The sequence below is a fragment of the Lepisosteus platostomus genome, chromosome 20, assembly GCF_059453375.1.
Source record: "Lepisosteus platostomus isolate fLepPlt1 chromosome 20, fLepPlt1.hap1, whole genome shotgun sequence".
Lineage (NCBI taxonomy): Eukaryota > Metazoa > Chordata > Actinopteri > Semionotiformes > Lepisosteidae > Lepisosteus > Lepisosteus platostomus.
Genome location: NC_142630.1, coordinates 13414201 through 13430374, shown reverse-complemented (window position 1 = coordinate 13430374; position 16174 = coordinate 13414201). Strand labels below are relative to the sequence as shown.

The 16174-nt window shown below is 43.8% G+C and overlaps 1 protein-coding gene across 1 annotated transcript in view; it reads right to left on the bottom strand.

Moving 5' to 3' along the window:
* LOC148644539 (uncharacterized) overlaps positions 1-14796 on the bottom strand; it is a 38383-nt gene extending 23587 nt beyond the window's left edge. Inside the window, exons 1-18 of the mRNA XM_088613524.1 lie at positions 14703-14796; positions 13163-13265; positions 12837-12894; positions 12223-12265; positions 11632-11752; positions 11296-11314; positions 11016-11058; positions 10295-10312; positions 9317-9425; positions 8406-8445; positions 7711-7831; positions 6644-6734; positions 6426-6558; positions 5756-5810; positions 5215-5232; positions 4428-4506; positions 3827-3854; positions 656-929 (exon numbers count right to left, since the gene is read on the bottom strand). Of these exons, the coding sequence (XP_088469650.1) occupies positions 656-929; positions 3827-3854; positions 4428-4506; positions 5215-5232; positions 5756-5810; positions 6426-6558; positions 6644-6734; positions 7711-7831; positions 8406-8445; positions 9317-9425; positions 10295-10312; positions 11016-11058; positions 11296-11314; positions 11632-11752; positions 12223-12265; positions 12837-12894; positions 13163-13264 (1352 nt within the window). The 5' untranslated portion in view covers position 13265; positions 14703-14796. The remainder of the gene's footprint in view (positions 1-655; positions 930-3826; positions 3855-4427; positions 4507-5214; positions 5233-5755; positions 5811-6425; positions 6559-6643; positions 6735-7710; positions 7832-8405; positions 8446-9316; positions 9426-10294; positions 10313-11015; positions 11059-11295; positions 11315-11631; positions 11753-12222; positions 12266-12836; positions 12895-13162; positions 13266-14702) is intronic.
* Positions 14797-16174: the final 1378 nt, after the last annotated feature.

The following is a 16174-nucleotide window of genomic DNA, read 5'->3' as shown; positions in this document are numbered from 1 at the left end:
CGTTCAACCTATGTTGTCCATTTGGTTGTTTAATAGTTGTGTGAATCTTAAATTGAATCCAGCTCCTTCTTGAAGGGGGCTTGTTGCAGACACCCACAATGTTCTCTGTCCAAAATGAATGGCCTTTAAACTTCTACTAGGGATCCTGTGTCTTTGTTTTCCACCTGCATCTGAATTCATCCCCAGTGTTATAGACTAGCACGACTCGATCCTTTGTAAAACCCTATAGGATTTTATATGTTTGGATCAAGTCTCTTCTCAGTCTACTTTGTTCTAGTCTGAAGAGATTCAGTTCCTTTAATCTGTCCATATATGACAGACTCCTGAGACTGGGAATTGTTTCTGTTCTTCTTTGAACTCTTACCAGAGCCATACTTCCCTTTTTGTGGTACAGTAACCAAAACCTGTGTTTGAACGTAACCACCCTTGGTAAAACCCCACTATGTGCTATTAACCAGTCTTTCTCTTTGCTATTTTTATTGCTTCGCTGTCCAAATGAGGACAAAGAATCAACAGACACATAACGATACAGTACGTCCCTGTGATCCGAGACTTGATCTGGATTGATCAGTCTGCTAGTCAATGAACAGAACAATTGGTCAACAAGGAGGGAGGAAGACTGCGATGGAAAGAAAGGCCTGGGCCCTTCGCTGACCTGTCCTCTAGCGCCGCCCTGGCGGCAGCCTCTGCCTCCTGCTGGATAGCCTGCAGAAGAGGCGTCCAGCGCTCCGTCTGCGTCTCTGCGTCCTCCTGCTGCATGGCTAGGATCCGGGGGTGGGTGGGGGGCTCCTGGCTGGCCTCCTGCAGAGCGGGGGTCTCCTCTAGGGGCATGGCGGGGGGGGCTTGCTGCTCCGTGGGCTCGTTCTCCCAGTCCGACTCCACCTCTTCGAGGACCAGGTCGCCCCCTGCTGGATCCGGGAGGATGGAAACTGCAAGCGGAACAGCACTGCAGGGGTTAACTCTGGAGGCAGCCCATGAGGGAGGCAAGAGTGGGGTCCGCCTTCAAAGTACTGCACCTGGCCCACCCTGTCCAGCCACAGTTTGATCAAACCTCAGGTTTCTTAACCATTCCTTCTAAATCACTGGTGGCTGAACTATCCCTTTCCTTGAGGTTCTTATGAATTCTATTTTTTTTTACTTCTGAGATATAGTGTCTACATTTAAATACACTGCATATCTAAATGTTAATGGAAGCACTAATGATAAATCTAGTAGCTTACTCAGTTTAGATACAGATGAGTATATATTCAGGTTGAAAGCACCAAACAATATAATGTCGACTTGGCAGGAAGGGGTTTTTAATTAAGGTTTTTTTTTTCCATAGATTTTGTACATGGGATCATATTGTGGTAGATGACCATGTAACCAAAGGGTTTCAGCACGACACTGAACCCTGATCCATTATAAATATAGATCATTTCAACTAAATGATTCACCGTATCAATTTAAGGGGGTAGTGTAATTTATAGTTATCAAGAAATGGGCTCCTACCTCTCAAATCTATTTTATTGTGCCTTTATTTTATTTTCAATTTGTCACCGGCTGTTGGTTCTCAGTCTAAGTTCTTTTTCCTCTCTTGCTTCTATTTCTTTGCATTGCCTGACTGGAAAGGTGCTTCCCAGTGTCCACCCTTCCTTCTGTTATTTGTCTGAAAGCCTCACAACCCGAGGGTGACCACCGCCAGGAAATCACAAGCTAGAATGTCAGTAGCACACACCAACGTAAAGCAAGGAAAAACAACTGTTTATTTAGTTTCTCAAGCAATGCTTTATTGCGTTTGGAATCATTCTATTCATAAATACATCATAATAAGTGATCATAAGAATGATTATTCAGAAATAAGTGAGCTGCCATATCTATACTAGCAATAATACACTTTTCTTCTGCAGTCATATACAGTTTTTGTATTGGTATTAAACAAAAAATGTTGTAGTGCCAGAGTAAGCACAGATAAATGCACAAAGACTTTGAAACTCTTTTTGGTAGGTTAAAGGGCTGGTGCATGATTGAGATGCACTTAGCTTGTATCCTGGCTTAGTTAAATGCATATGTAATGGACAGAGAAGGGGAGTGAGGAGGGAGTAGGAGAACTTTAATTAGGAATGCACGACCTCCCTATCAAGTGCCGAAGGTCAGTATTGCAATATCTTTAAAAGCTCAAAAATGCTGTACTCATTGCACACACCACTGTTAAATTATTAAGGAAAACCAAAAGGAAAAAATAAAATAATAGCAAAGTATGTCAGCCGTAAGGGAGAAATGACTCAATTCATACAGAAAGCAATGAGAAGCATAAAGTCACTGATGTGAAGCTGAAAAGCCTGTTTTTTAGCATCTAATACAAGCGGTGTTCTGATCAAAACCCAGACTGTATGATAAAAAAACCCAGCAGTTCCTAATCGCTACAATGGGCTGTTTGCATGTTGATAGGGCTGTAGTCTTTTTTCATTCAGAAGTGCCTAAGCACATCATTGACACTGCCGTGGAGCAGGGTGTGAGGAGGCCACTGTGTGCTGTCCTGCAGGAGGGAGGTAGGAGCTGAAGCTGCCTGCATAGCCTATGGTGCAGCAGGAATGCTGAGTAACATATGGCTGATGCTTTCCTGTCTGTCTTAGCCTGTGCTGACACTCGCTTCCCCAGTCTTCATTTTCCGTTTGTTTCAGAGGCTGCCACCCCCTTCTCCCCTGAAACAAAGGGACAAGAGGAGCTGGATTAGGGTCTGCGTGGTCACTGGGGCCCTGATTTTAAACGCTGCCTGTGGGACCTGCAATCAGCTCTCCGCAGTGCTTATCGCCAGTTGCTGCTGTTTCAGCACAACCGCCGGCTGGACAAGACACAAACTCAAACTGACTGGAAAAGGGAAGGAGCTGTGCTTCCTGTTTAAAATGCTTCCAGCACAGGCTTCACCAATGGGCATGGAGAATGGTTAATGGATGTTTTCTTTATGGTGTGCATAATGGGTCTTCAGCACCTACTGCAGGGTTTTGAGAAGCTAACTTATATAATGCAATAATATAAGCAATGTCATGAACAAAACCCAGAATGTCTAACAAAGAACATCTGACAACTCCTAAACATGTCAAATGTGCCTTTTGTGTATTTATATGGGTATGGTACTTTTTAGATCAGACATACGTGAGTGTGGGTATTGTCCTCATCCGGTCTGGCGTTTCCATATAATCCTTCTTTCATTTCAAGAAAGAATGGGATGAAAGTAAAGGTTTTGGACACCCATACAGGCAGTGACTTTTGTTCTGGGGTATCATTTTCTTTTTCTGATATTCTTTTCTGTATGACTTGAATATCCTGCTTATTAGAGTTAAAGTCTGAGCTTACTGAAATTGCGCCAGAATCACTCGGTTCCAGCAAGGGTTGAATACTAAACTGGGAATAATTTAATGCTTGTGAGTAAAGATATGGGACTGAGCACTTTCTGTCACGTATTAATAAAAACTTTGGCAACAAAGAAATGTGTTTGTATTCTGGCTTTTATTGGAAAGATCGCCAGAACTGTCCACTGGGTGTAGATTTGTAACAATATCAGGGGCTGTCCATTACAGAGCACTCATCATAAACCAAGAAACAACCTGCGATTATTTTAAATAAAGATTTCTTTGAATTTGGAAGTATACAATAAACATGTCTGAAATTCACAATCTTCATTATTTGTGGAAGTAAAATAATTATCACCAGTCTTCCTATTATAATTGAGTTCTTAAATTAAGAAAAATCAGTGACAAAATGCTTTTCATGAGCTGAATTTCCATGAACATGATTTTGTTTTAACTCTGTATTTAAATGAAATATTGATTTTCTGTTTACTTACTTTCTTGCACCACAGATGCACCTTTCTCCTGAAAAACAAGAACAAGGAACATCTTTGACTTGGGACTAAATTCTCACACTCTCCCGCCTCATTGTTTTCGTCCTGTATAACAACCAGTCCGGACTTAGAGAGATTAATTAAATATGTTAGGCATGCTGTACGGAAATACATCTGGAAGTGTACGGATACATATGGAAACCTAAATGTCCTCCACAGAGGGCTGTAAATAAGGCTGAGAGTATTATAGAGTGTGTCTCTCATCCACTTCTTTGAGAAATTACACTACTCCCATCTTGTAGACACCTCTGTGTCTCCTGGTATAATAGTAACAGACACAGGGAATCTTTCATCCCCTCTGCAGTCTCACTCTCAATCAATGTTAAGTAATTGTCTTATCTCCTGAAATGCTGTTGTACCCTCTTCTATTCGGCAGTGTTTGTCTGACTTGTTATTTGTTGAACTGTGCCGCAACACAAATTTCACCCAGATAATAAAGACTGAATTGAATTTGTGCAGCCAAAAGATGGGACTGACAAATGAAATGTGCTCTTCCTTGATTCAGGTCTGCTATTAAATTACATCAAATCAACAGTTATCTCACCCCAGTTCCATCTGCTTTGGGTTTGGTTACTGGCTGCGGGATCATCTTCTCCAGTCCCTGAACAAACCAGCTCACCACTCTGTGAGAAGAGCCCCAGGGATCACAGATCAAATGCATTGTGTGCAGTTATTCTTTAACAAATCATCATGCTGCTTACAGTAGTGTTATACCTTTCTGAGATCAATATATCCTTTTGTTTAGCTGCACCATACTTTCTCTTTTTAGCTCTGCAGCTTTTGTTTGACCGTATTCATAATTTCTTCAACCTAGATTGTCTTTCTGTTGAAAATGTTCCTTTAGAAAATATGATTGTTGGTTTATCACACAATTGCATCTCAAAGCAAGGTTGCAGAATTAAGCAGTGTCCTGCGTGACTGACTTCTTTGTCACCTCGGTGACTTTATGTCTGGCAATACACTGTGTGTTTCCAGCAGAGCTGATGGAGCTAGTAAAACCTCTGCTGGTTGGCCTGGCTCTGATGAAAATGTCTCTTTTACTGGCTTTGTTTTCTGTATCTCAGTTACCGACCCCTGTGTTTATGTCAAGGAGAACAGGACTTTTCTTTTTTGCAAAGTCACTTAAAGGCATCAATGTGAAACAAAATATCTAAGAAATGGGAAAAAAAGATGCCCAAATTGTTTTGAAGAACCTGTTGCTCTGGTTTCTCAATGCCCTTAACTCTGAACGGAGAAGCACAGTGATTGCAGTCAAAGCTGTTGAGGAGGCTGGGCACTACAGACTGGCAGCTTTTTGCCCTGCTTACAAAGCCAGCAGAGACATTACCTACCCTGGCTGCACCTCCTCGCTGCCAGAAAGGAACAGAGCAGAACCAAGACGCACGTTACTGAACACTGCAGCACATCTGAACTCACAGACACCCCTCCTCCGCAGTTTGCAATGCAATAGTAGAACATAATCTGGAAAGCTTGCGTCAATGCCACCATCTTTTAACTGGCTCTGTAAAATGTGTTTATCCCACTAGTATTACCAGTTAGATAAAACTGCACTGTGTCACTTCTACAGCTTGTTTGGTAGGATATCTGGCTCAGTAAGGATGATTGTACCTGTTCCACCATTTTTACTCTTTTCCTCAGTGTTCAGTACTGTTAAAATGTATTCACGTGTTAATGAACAATTTTCTCACATTTAAAAGTTAGCTCTTCTGAAGAAACAAAAAAAAAAGATGACTAAATGTGCTTGACTGCAGAACGTAGTGCTTTTATTAAACAAGGACTGGAATTCTTTTTTTTTTGCTTTCTCTCTTTAAATCTTACAAAGTTCTTAAGAGTTCTCTTGGGAGAGCAGAGAAACCTGCCTGTCACTCTTACCTGGCAGGTTTGGGTGTCTCTGCAGGGGCTTTTGCTGGCTCAGCAGGTTTGGGGTCTGTATAAACAAGAAACACATTTCCTTTGGTCACACATCACTAAAGACACGAAGGCACTTAAAGAAATTGCTCACAGGAGAACAGAGCACATGGCCATCAAAATCGCATGAGAAACCGTGGGATTTGTGCATGCTTGATTTTGTCATTTTTAATACAAACTGTTAGTCCCAGATTTTGAGGTTCTTTCATGCTACAACCTCACATGGGGCAGAAAGGTGCCCCCACCTTTGAACCGCTCATCTTTCAACAGGTCACAGGCAACACAGATATTAATTAAATCTCACAATTCTAGTCAAAGTGCAAATTCCACTTGAGAGAGAGGAGAACCCCCTGCCTGTCACTAATTATCTGGCGTTAACCTGTCAGGCAAGAGTTAAATAATGAAGATCAGGGGTGGAATGAACATCAAATGCCGGTTGTCACCTCTGCTCTAAGGAATACTTTAGTCGAGTCTAACTCTTCCCCAACCCTCAATTTAACATCAACCCTCTAACTCCAGCACTCTTCCAAGCCACAATCCAACCCTCCAACCCGATCCCGATCCAGCTCTGATCCCGATTCCAAACCTATTCCTAATCCCTTAACCGCTGGAATCTGCTAAACTTGTATTTTACCTTTCTCAGGAGCAGGAGCAGGAGCAGGGGCAGGGGCAGGGGCAGGAGCAGGAGCAGGAGCAGGAGGTTCTCCTGCTGTCTCTTTCTTGCCAGTCTCCTTCTTGGGAGCTTCCTCCTTCTTCTCCTCTGCTGCCTGGAGAGGAAAGTTCCAGCAGGGAAATGTACTTTATGGAAAAAAGGAAAACTAGCTTCCTGTTGTGACCTCGGATGAGTGTTACCTGTTTCTGTGGGGCAGTATTGAGAGGGGCAGGCTGCTCGGTTGGGTGTGGAACCACCTTCTCCAGGCCTTGCTTGAGCCATTCAATCACACTGCAGGACAAGAGAGTTGAATTCAGCTCACTCAGATCCCACACAGGACAGAGCCTTGAGACACGAAGGGGAAGTCGTTTTCCCCTTGTGAGAGGGTTCAGACAAGATGGAGATTGGACCACAATACCCAGAATGCTTTTAGGGAAGGAGCAGCTGCCCTGAGTCACCTGACCAGATGGCGCAAGACGATTAGTCAAGTGACAGTTTATAAATCTGGAACCTCAGGCGTCTGTCTGTCTCTCGCTCCCTCTGGTGCAGCTCGCTATCTGATCAATCTGCGCAATGTGCTGCCGGAATATGTCAACTTTGGGAACAGAAGGAAAGGTGACTGAATTGAAGAAGACCTACTTAACCTACATAACATAACATATCCGGAGGACATATCCGATGAAGAGAAGTGCTATGGATTGGAGACAGTGGTAAAGTAGCATGAAATGAGTGTCAATCTATTCTGTATGTAAGAAGTTAGAGGTAACAGATAACTCTCAGTTTTAATTCCTCAAACCTGCAAAGTAAGTGCTTTCTGCAAGTCATCAACCTGAAGATCACATGTACCTGATCATTGCAGAAAGGTAGACTGGAAAACTATCCACTGTCAGTGCAGTAGAGGTTAAAGGAACAAAATCTCTTTAGTCCTGAGCAGAGGAGACTATGAGGGGACTCAATATTTAAAACTCTGAAAGGTACAGACAAAGATCTGAGAACATAAGTGGGAATCAATTGAATGGGATTCATTTCATTTGGAAAACAAGAGGGCAATTCTGCACATGACAGACATGAGCTTGTCTGAAAGAAGCTACAAGGTGTATTGTCAAAGCTGATGCCCTGTGACCCTCTGAAACACAGCTGCATGAAATCTGAGCTCAGGTCAACAAGCTACTGGCAACCAAACAGGGAAACTGCTCCAAAAAGCCTCCTCTCATTCCCGGAAACCTCTGTTACAGTCCAGAGATGGCAGAGTGCAGTGGGGACTCACCGGGCTTTGCTGGGGGTGGGCGGTGGGTTTTTCTGGGCTGTGTTGTCAATCTCCGAGGCTGCCTCACGCGAGGTCACAGACACCACCTCGATGATTTTAACCTCCGGCTGTGGTTCTGGAACTCACGAAGCAACAAAAGACACACTTTGATTGGTTTGGTCATGGACTTGTAGAAAACAAGCAATAAGCTTTCCAGATCAGTGAATTACATTCAACACAAGAAGGATATCTATCCGTCCATTTTCAAACCACTTCTGGCAATTCAGGGTCGTGGGGGAGCTGGAGCCTGTCCCAGCATGCAGTGTGTTGCAAGGAGAGGACACCCTGCATGGGATACTAGACCACCACAGGGCAGGCAGACACAGGAACAAACACAGACATGCACACACTCACACCAAGAGCCAATTTCCCAGAAGCCAATTAACCTACCAGCATGCCTCTGGACTGTGGGAGGAAGCCAGAGGAATGTGAAGGATGTGTATAAGGAAAACTATGACGGATTTGCATCACTGAGACACATGATGTGTCACAGGAAGCAAAGAAAATGGCCTTTATCTAGGCCAGATGTTTCTGTAGGCCACAAAACAGGCAAATACTAGGTTTCTACTCTGTTGAAGGAGGTACATTTTGCTGATATTATTTTGATGTGAAGATGTTATTTTGTGTTCGTCCTCCTGAAATCGGTCTGAACTCACCTGGCACTGATGGAGGGGGAGGGGGCTGTGCTTCTTTAACCTGTGGACAGAGAAATCCATTACATAAGAACAAATGACAGGTCACAACAGAGAGGCAGCCTGTTTGGTAGTTAACAGGTGACTAATCCAAGGATCACATCCAGCCTTTTCTTGACAGAGACCAGGGTATCGGCTTCAACAACATGGCTGGGCAGCTTATTCCAGACTCCCACAGCCCACTGGGTAAAGAAGTGCCCTCAGTTTACTACTAACTACGTCCATGTAGGTTCCCCTGGTTTATGTGAACCAGTCAACATTTTACTAGCAATAATATTAATATAGTTAAACAGTATTAAACGAAAGCAAACCAGTGAGGAGTCAAACCTGAAATCTACTGATCTGTAGTCAGACATATTATCCACCATGTCTCTGACCATGAACAAGTATGTTAAATGTGCCCAAAACATGACCATGAGATTAAGAGCTTCATGCCCTACTGACTGAGCTAGACTGACATCACCCAGAAACACACGTCAGTGACCCATGGCAAGAAACTGAATCTATTCCACTTTTGTTTAATGTGTGTTTTTAGCTATTATTGTTTGACAGCTTATACTACACTTACATTAGAGTGCACTTGTTTTGGTCTCCGACAGATTTAATCTGACAGATTTAATCTGACAGATTTAGATGTGTGCGTAATTTTATTTTGCCTGTAAACGTCTGAATCATATTTGGCGCCGAACTGGTATTTTAGCATCCAAGAAAAACGAGGTGTGTAATTAGCTCTGGCCGAGGCAAAGCCCCAAGTTTCCCAAATCGATTCGAGAGAGAATAGTTCTTGTTGAACAACTAAGAATTGCAGTGACACCGGAACCAAGCAGAAAGAAGTGTGATTTGATGCAATACGTATGGAACACATTCATGCCCACCTCTGTCTTGGGTCCCTCCGCAGGGGCCACTGCCTTGTGCTTCTCCTCAGGCTGCGGGACGACTTTGCCCAGTCCCTGCACAATCCAGCTAAGGACTCCAACGGCTTGCCTGCATGGAGACGAACGGGTCGGGATTGTAGTGATGCATGCCCCTCTCATGCCCGCAATAGCGACGTGCAACCACTAGAGGGCACGCAGGAGAAAGCAAGTGACCCACTGACAAGATGTTCAAGCAGGGAGCTGCGTCAGCATGCATAAGCTGCAAAAGGAACAGGTAAGGGTTTATTCCACGCTGAAAGGAACAGAAAAGAGACACAGTGTTTCAGCTGTGGAGTGCTGTGTCTCTTTTCTTTTCCTTTCAGCGTGGAATAAACCTTTTCCTGTTCCATCCGACAAGATGGCCTGGTATTTGAAGGTTTATTTTAGAAAACAGCCTGGAGAGAAATCAGAGGTTCACAATAATCTTGAAAACAGGGAGCAATTGGTCTAGAGGTATGGGATAAGGCTGGATGGACAAGATGGATGGTCTCTGTTACAGTTATTGCATTGTATTGCATTGCATTGATTAGTGGAAGTATGAACTGCACAGAAGTCAGAGCAGGTCCATCTTAGAACAGCCAAGATCTCCAGGTTTTTTCAAATCTCCTCTAACACTGTCTTTTAAGCAAAAGACTGAGATTTATTTTTCTTATGCATAACCATATGCAGGTCTGAAACCATAATGCACAGGGTTGTATGCATGTTAGGGGAGTTCCCTCTGCCCTGAATGAGATACTGTACTTTGAGGATGGCCTTGTCAATTTCTGCTCGCTGCCAGCAGAGGGCGCGCTGGAGCCTAATTTATTTTGTATTTGGGTTGCTGGCTTGCTCTGCCCAGCCTTTGCAAAGAGTAACAGTCCTTTTGTAGGAAACAAATTTGTTGTTTAATTTTCTATTCACCCAACACAACTTAAGAGACTGCACACAGGATCTACTCACTCTTCACTGGGTTTACTGCTGTCCGGGACAGAAGACACAGCAAAAGACACCAAAAAACAACTATTAGACAAATATCACTCTGTATTTTCCATAGACTTCCCCCGGAGCATCACACACACGGTATCTATATCAAGGCATCTACTACTGCTAGTAATATAAAGCACTTAGCTGAAGCTAAAATAAATGTTGACTCAAAGATTTGTGTTCATTTGAAATTTAAACAAAGATACAAAGGTCTCTGGTGTTAATATGTGGAAGGATAATAATCTTTTCCATATTTTAGGATGTACTCTTACTTTCTTACAATTTTTTTAAATACAGGTTTTAAAAGGGGATCTGGGTCAAAGGAACATCAACAATGTTAGACAAAAGTTGTTGGAAGAATTGCTACCAAACGCAAATCAGAACTATGTATAGAGTTGAACTTGATCGCTTGCTAGACGAAACATCACAGTAGGTTTTCCCAGGAACTCTATGTATGTTCCAGCAGTGAAGAACAATGACAGAGCCTATTCGCACAGTTTTATAAAGACAGTCTGTCACTCTGTATTCAGTACCCCCGTCTACTGTCTCCTCTCATTGTGTATTTTCATTGTGTATATCTTGTGTATTTTGTTGTTGTCATTTTGTAAAGCGCTTTAAGAAGCCACCTCTAAAGGTGCTATTTGAAATAATGTTTATTATTATTATTTTTATTACTAATATTATTTAGTAGTAGTACCTGGTGGGTTCGGGACATTTCTCGCTCTCCTTGGGCTTGGTTTCTGAGAGACAGAAGCAGAGGTTGGTCACTCAAGCTTTTCTGTTTGCAAGCATCACCCTTCTTACTGAAATGCGCACAGGCGACACAACATTTGAAAGCCTAACATCATCAGGACTAGTTTTAGGGTTAGGGTTAGAATTAGAGTCAGGGTTAGGGTTAGGTATTCCTCCTGGTTACAGATGCAGGGGCAATCTGTAGTCAGTCTAGTGAACAGTGTGGTATGAAACCGTAGACACACCTGCTTTCGGCTCCTCCTTCTTTGTGTGCGGTTTCAGGATTGAAAGGAAACAGAAGTCAATGACAGGTGAGAGAAACCAGCTATGTGCACGAGGACCGTTTCAAGCCTAATTTCTAACCCTAATACTAACCCAACACCCCTTTCCCATCCCCTGTTCTTAATCCCAGTAGTGTTCCTGGGTCCAGACACTTGCAGACCAGGGCTGACCAATCGTGAGGTGAGGCCCAGGGCCCAGGGTGATAGCAGAACATTTTTAAACAGCTGTAAATCAGAGTACAGGTAATAAGCAGAGCATCTCTCTGTAACAGAGACTAAAGAACGAAGGTTAGAGCTCACCTTCTCTGCCTTCGCTGCTGTGTCTCCTGCAGTGTCCCGAGGTACCTGGGGGCTTTCCACAGGCTTGGGCAGCACATTGACCAGACCTTGAGAGATCCAGGTCAACACACCGGGCGGCTCACTGAGAAAGAAAGAGGCAGGGGCCTTGGTGTCCCATTTTGTCTCCTCTCAGGCAGATGTGTCTGGTGGCAGTTTGCATATGTCTGCCACCAGGTGGCACTGTATTTCAAAGGAAGTTGCGGAACTGTTTTGTGAGTCCTGCTCAGCAAAGTCTCTAGAGCCAAATTTTGCAGCTACTTTGTGTCTCTGACGTCTTCTTCTGTGAGTGACAGTGAAGGGCTTACAAAGGGGAAAAGGACAAATTGGGATGCATTTCATCCTTGAAAAAATAGCCAAAAACTACTTTTCCATGCCAAAGAGCATATACAGTTTGTGTTACAGTAAAAGCAAACAAGCTGATACAATTTTTTCCCTACATCTGGCTACAATATATTGTAGGAAAATACACTGATTGGTTCCTAACATTGAAATATAATTTTCATCTGGTGTCTAACACCCCCTTGAATGTCAGGAAAGCTGGAAGAGACTGACCTCTTGTCTTCCTGAGCTTTAGGCTTCTCAGGCTCTGTCTTAGCTGTAGAATCCAAAAACAGAAAGCTTGAATGGCACCGAAAAACATTACAAGTGCACAATCGTACTAGGAAATCTGCATGCGCTTACACAAGTCACAGGCAGAAACACCCACCCCAGAATGAGTGGTGCCAGTGTGGAGCACAGTCCAGGGTTCCAGACTTGTAACGGAGAAGGCTGTGGGTTTGAATCCCAGGTGACACACTGTACAGTTGTGTCAGCCGTATAGATGGGTGTGTAAATGGAAGTTGCTTTGGATAAAAATGTTGGCTAAATAAAATTGCAAAATGGACCACTGCTATGTGTGTTTTGTGTTCTATAAATACCTTCTACTACCAAATCTGCATAGGGTCAAGTTCTCCGTGGTGTTGTGATGGACTGGGATTGTTGCCATATGCTCAGTGGAGTCTTCAGTTCTCCACAGGGCAGGGATGCTGACAGTGTGGCACATGTGGGCCTGACTCAGACTGAGAAAACCAGGCTGGATCTGTATTCCTTTTCCCTGAGGATCCACATTTTCTGTGTCATTTCTTTAAAAAAAAAAGCCAGCAGAATCTTGCTCCGGGGCATCTCACCTGCAGCATCTTTCGGCGGCTGCTCTTTTGCTTTCTCCTTTTCCGTCTCCTTCTTTTCCTGCCGACCAGGAACACGTCGGTTTTTCGCATGCAGCAAACAGGGAAGAGAGAAACCAGGGAGGAAAAAAAAACCCAGAAGCTCATAGGTGAGAGTTAGTGCAGGAACAAAAACTGTTATTTCTGCAACAGAGCGTTGGCTTTGTCTGAAATAGTGACAGAAGGAGGAGGAAAAGAAGCCCTGTCTAGTATTTCCGTGTTCCAAAACGTTACAATGCAAATACAGAGCAGCTGACCTGGGGAAAGGACAGATCCACACGTTGTCTTACCGGCTCAGGAGCTGAGGGTTTGGGCTCTACCTTCTCCTGCGGTCCCAGGGGCTTTGGGGGTTCAGGAGGCTGGGGAACCACTTTCACCACCCAGCTAAACATCCTGAAACGGGACAACGGCTGTTAGGGGTTAGTGGTGGCAACTGGATCATTATTGCTGCGCTGTCCGCAGACCCGCAGGGGTGCTTCATAACCAGAAACCAACTGCTCATTTACATCAGGCAAGGCATAGCTCAAGAAGCTGAATGCCATGGAAACGGATTGGCAGATGGGATTTTCAGTACTCGTTGGTTTGACTGCAACACAAAGCATTACAAAATACCACTGGTTTTAAAGCCCATGTAATACTCCTTTACATGTGAGTTGACTTCAACCACTCCTGGTACAATATGAACTGGTGTGATCACCTTGTGTCCAATTAACTGTAACTGGGATAGGACTGCAGCTCATACTAGTCTCAGTGAGGGGCTCTGTCCAACAATCTGCCCCATTCTCGGTAAACAATACTTGCAATCAAGCTTCAGTGAATCAATCACCATTTGTCTTACAACCGAGGCAGTAAAACATTACTTCCCATCATCAACAAACTGCCTGCTCAGAAATTAACACGGATTACGACAGAGTGAGGACAGTGGCACAGCAAAGTAAGAGAAACCTTTTAGTCTACCTGAAATTTCCTTATTTTCTGACAGCGACTCAAGCCAGAGTTGCTGTGATGAATAAAATGATCAGAATTAAGTGACTTAAAATGGACGCCGAGGCCGGTATACTCCCTCACCCGCAGTTCATCTTCTTAAAACCCTGGTCGTCAGCCGTTGGCAGGAATAAGGACATGCTCAGGCATTTAGACCTACATGATGGATTAATTGAGTTTTTGGAAATGGTCTCATCCTTCACTTTTGCATAGCTCAGTAAAGAAGCATGGACACTCTGAGCCTGTGGTATTTTGTTCTCTGTAGTAAATACATTTTCTTGGGTTTTTGACAGACTTCTCGCACACTACTGCAACCCACATTGCAAATCCAGGAGATTCATCCAACTGGATCACATTCATTATAAGAGACTGTAGATGACCGAGGAACACTGTTTCAGAAAGCGAGAGAGGGCTCAGAGCTGTTCAGGAACATGATTTAATCTTCTCAGCCAGCTAAATCAACATTACTTCTATTTACCTCAGGAAGCAGTATTTAAACCGTTAAACTTTTTTTTTTCCTTTTCCTTCACCATGTGGCACTGCGTGTCTCCACAAACGGCCTCAAAAGACGATGCTCCATTCTGCCTCTAAGCTTTTGCCTTCTGACCCTTTGCATTTCGGAGGCCACTCCGAAACAAACAGGCCAAACAAAACTAAAAATAGATGCTAATTTATTTTTCAGACGACCCCAGTTTTCAACGTTTTGAACGGCTGCCGCGAGAATGCACCCTTAGTTTATTATACGATTGATCTAAAAACGAGACAAAAAAGACGAGACAAACAGGAGCACATCCGAAAAAGGGAAAGCAACATCTGATTTAAAAAAGGAGGGAAAAAGGGACTTACCTGTGCCAGTCAAAGATACTGCATGCCACTCGGTCGGTCCAGTTTGATGGAGGGCTTGTGACTGAATAGCTCTCTGTACAGATTAACACAATCTTCGGATCAACTAACAGGATTAGCGCTTGAAGGACAGGGCTGGGTGCCAGGGAGGGGCTGGGCTAGATTACTTGTACTGCACATAAGAAAGGTTGCAAACCAGGGCCCATTCAGCCCAGCTAGCCCGTTTGGTAGTGAGTAATTAATTGATCTGAGGATCTCTTCTAGTTTTTTCTTGTCAGAAACCAGTGTATCAGCTGTAGCCTCGTGTCTGGGTGGCTTGTTCCACACTCCCACAATCCTTTAGGTAAAGAAGTGCCCCCTGTTCTCAGTTTTAAATGTCCTTCCTTGCAGTGCCCGCTTGTGCCCTCTGGTTTGTGTTTCACTGTTCATTCTAAAGAAGCCCACTGGCTTGATGCCTTTGAGGATTCTGAATGCTTATCTCAGGTTCTTCTCTGTTCAAGACTGAAAAGGTTCAGGTCCTTCAGCCTGTTAGTGCAGGACATGCCCTCAAACCCCAGAATATATATAGTAGTTACTGCTCCCTGCACAGACTTCAGCAACTCTCTATACTGGGGCAGTATTCTGGCCTGATTATAAAGTTAAAACTCAGAATCCTGAACTGAAATGGATGGCAGTAAATCAGTAGAGAAAGAGCAACGCTAGGTTTAGTCTGAGTGTTAAACGACTACATTTTACTAGTTCACAACAACAAATGATCATTCTTTAAAGTTTAAAGTTTAAAGTTGCATTCCTGACAAATCAACTGCACCTGCAAATCTGTGGAGGGGATGCAGAATGGGAGGAAGTGGGCAAGACACAGAAAGCAAAAGCAGTATTTTTGATGTCAGGTGCTGCTATATACATACAGAGTTCTGGACTCTGATATGGTTTTGCACTGCCTTTGCGTTCAACTGGCATGACCAGGAGTTTGACTTTTATCAGCCCGGCCTATGTTGGAATCAAAAGCTACCCCCTTTGGGAATGCCTGCAGCTTGACCCCTCTGCTCTTCCCAGACGGCTTGGACAAGGTGAGGCCGGAAGGGAGATCTTCTTTAACACCTTGAAGCAGACCTGCCTTGAGACTGTGCTTTGAAGGCAGGATCACTGCAGGATGTGCTCAGCATATGGGGACAGCATGGTGTGCCGCAATTGAGGGTCATATCCAACTCCCTTTGAAGTGTTAAACCCTTTTTCATTCAACATGTGGAAGCACAGTTACCCCTAATGCCCAGGGCTTGAGGAAACCTGGGAACAGATTCGCTGCTGTCGAGGATAAGGGAGAGGCAGAGAAATTCTCTCGGCCATCTGGTCTTTTCATTACCTGCAGTCAGGAGAGAGAGAAAGCCAAAAGTCTGGTCTGTGAACTTTTCCTAATTCACTCTCCCATATGCCTCCGGCCTCACAAAAACACAATTTTCAGTGCCTCCCTACTCATA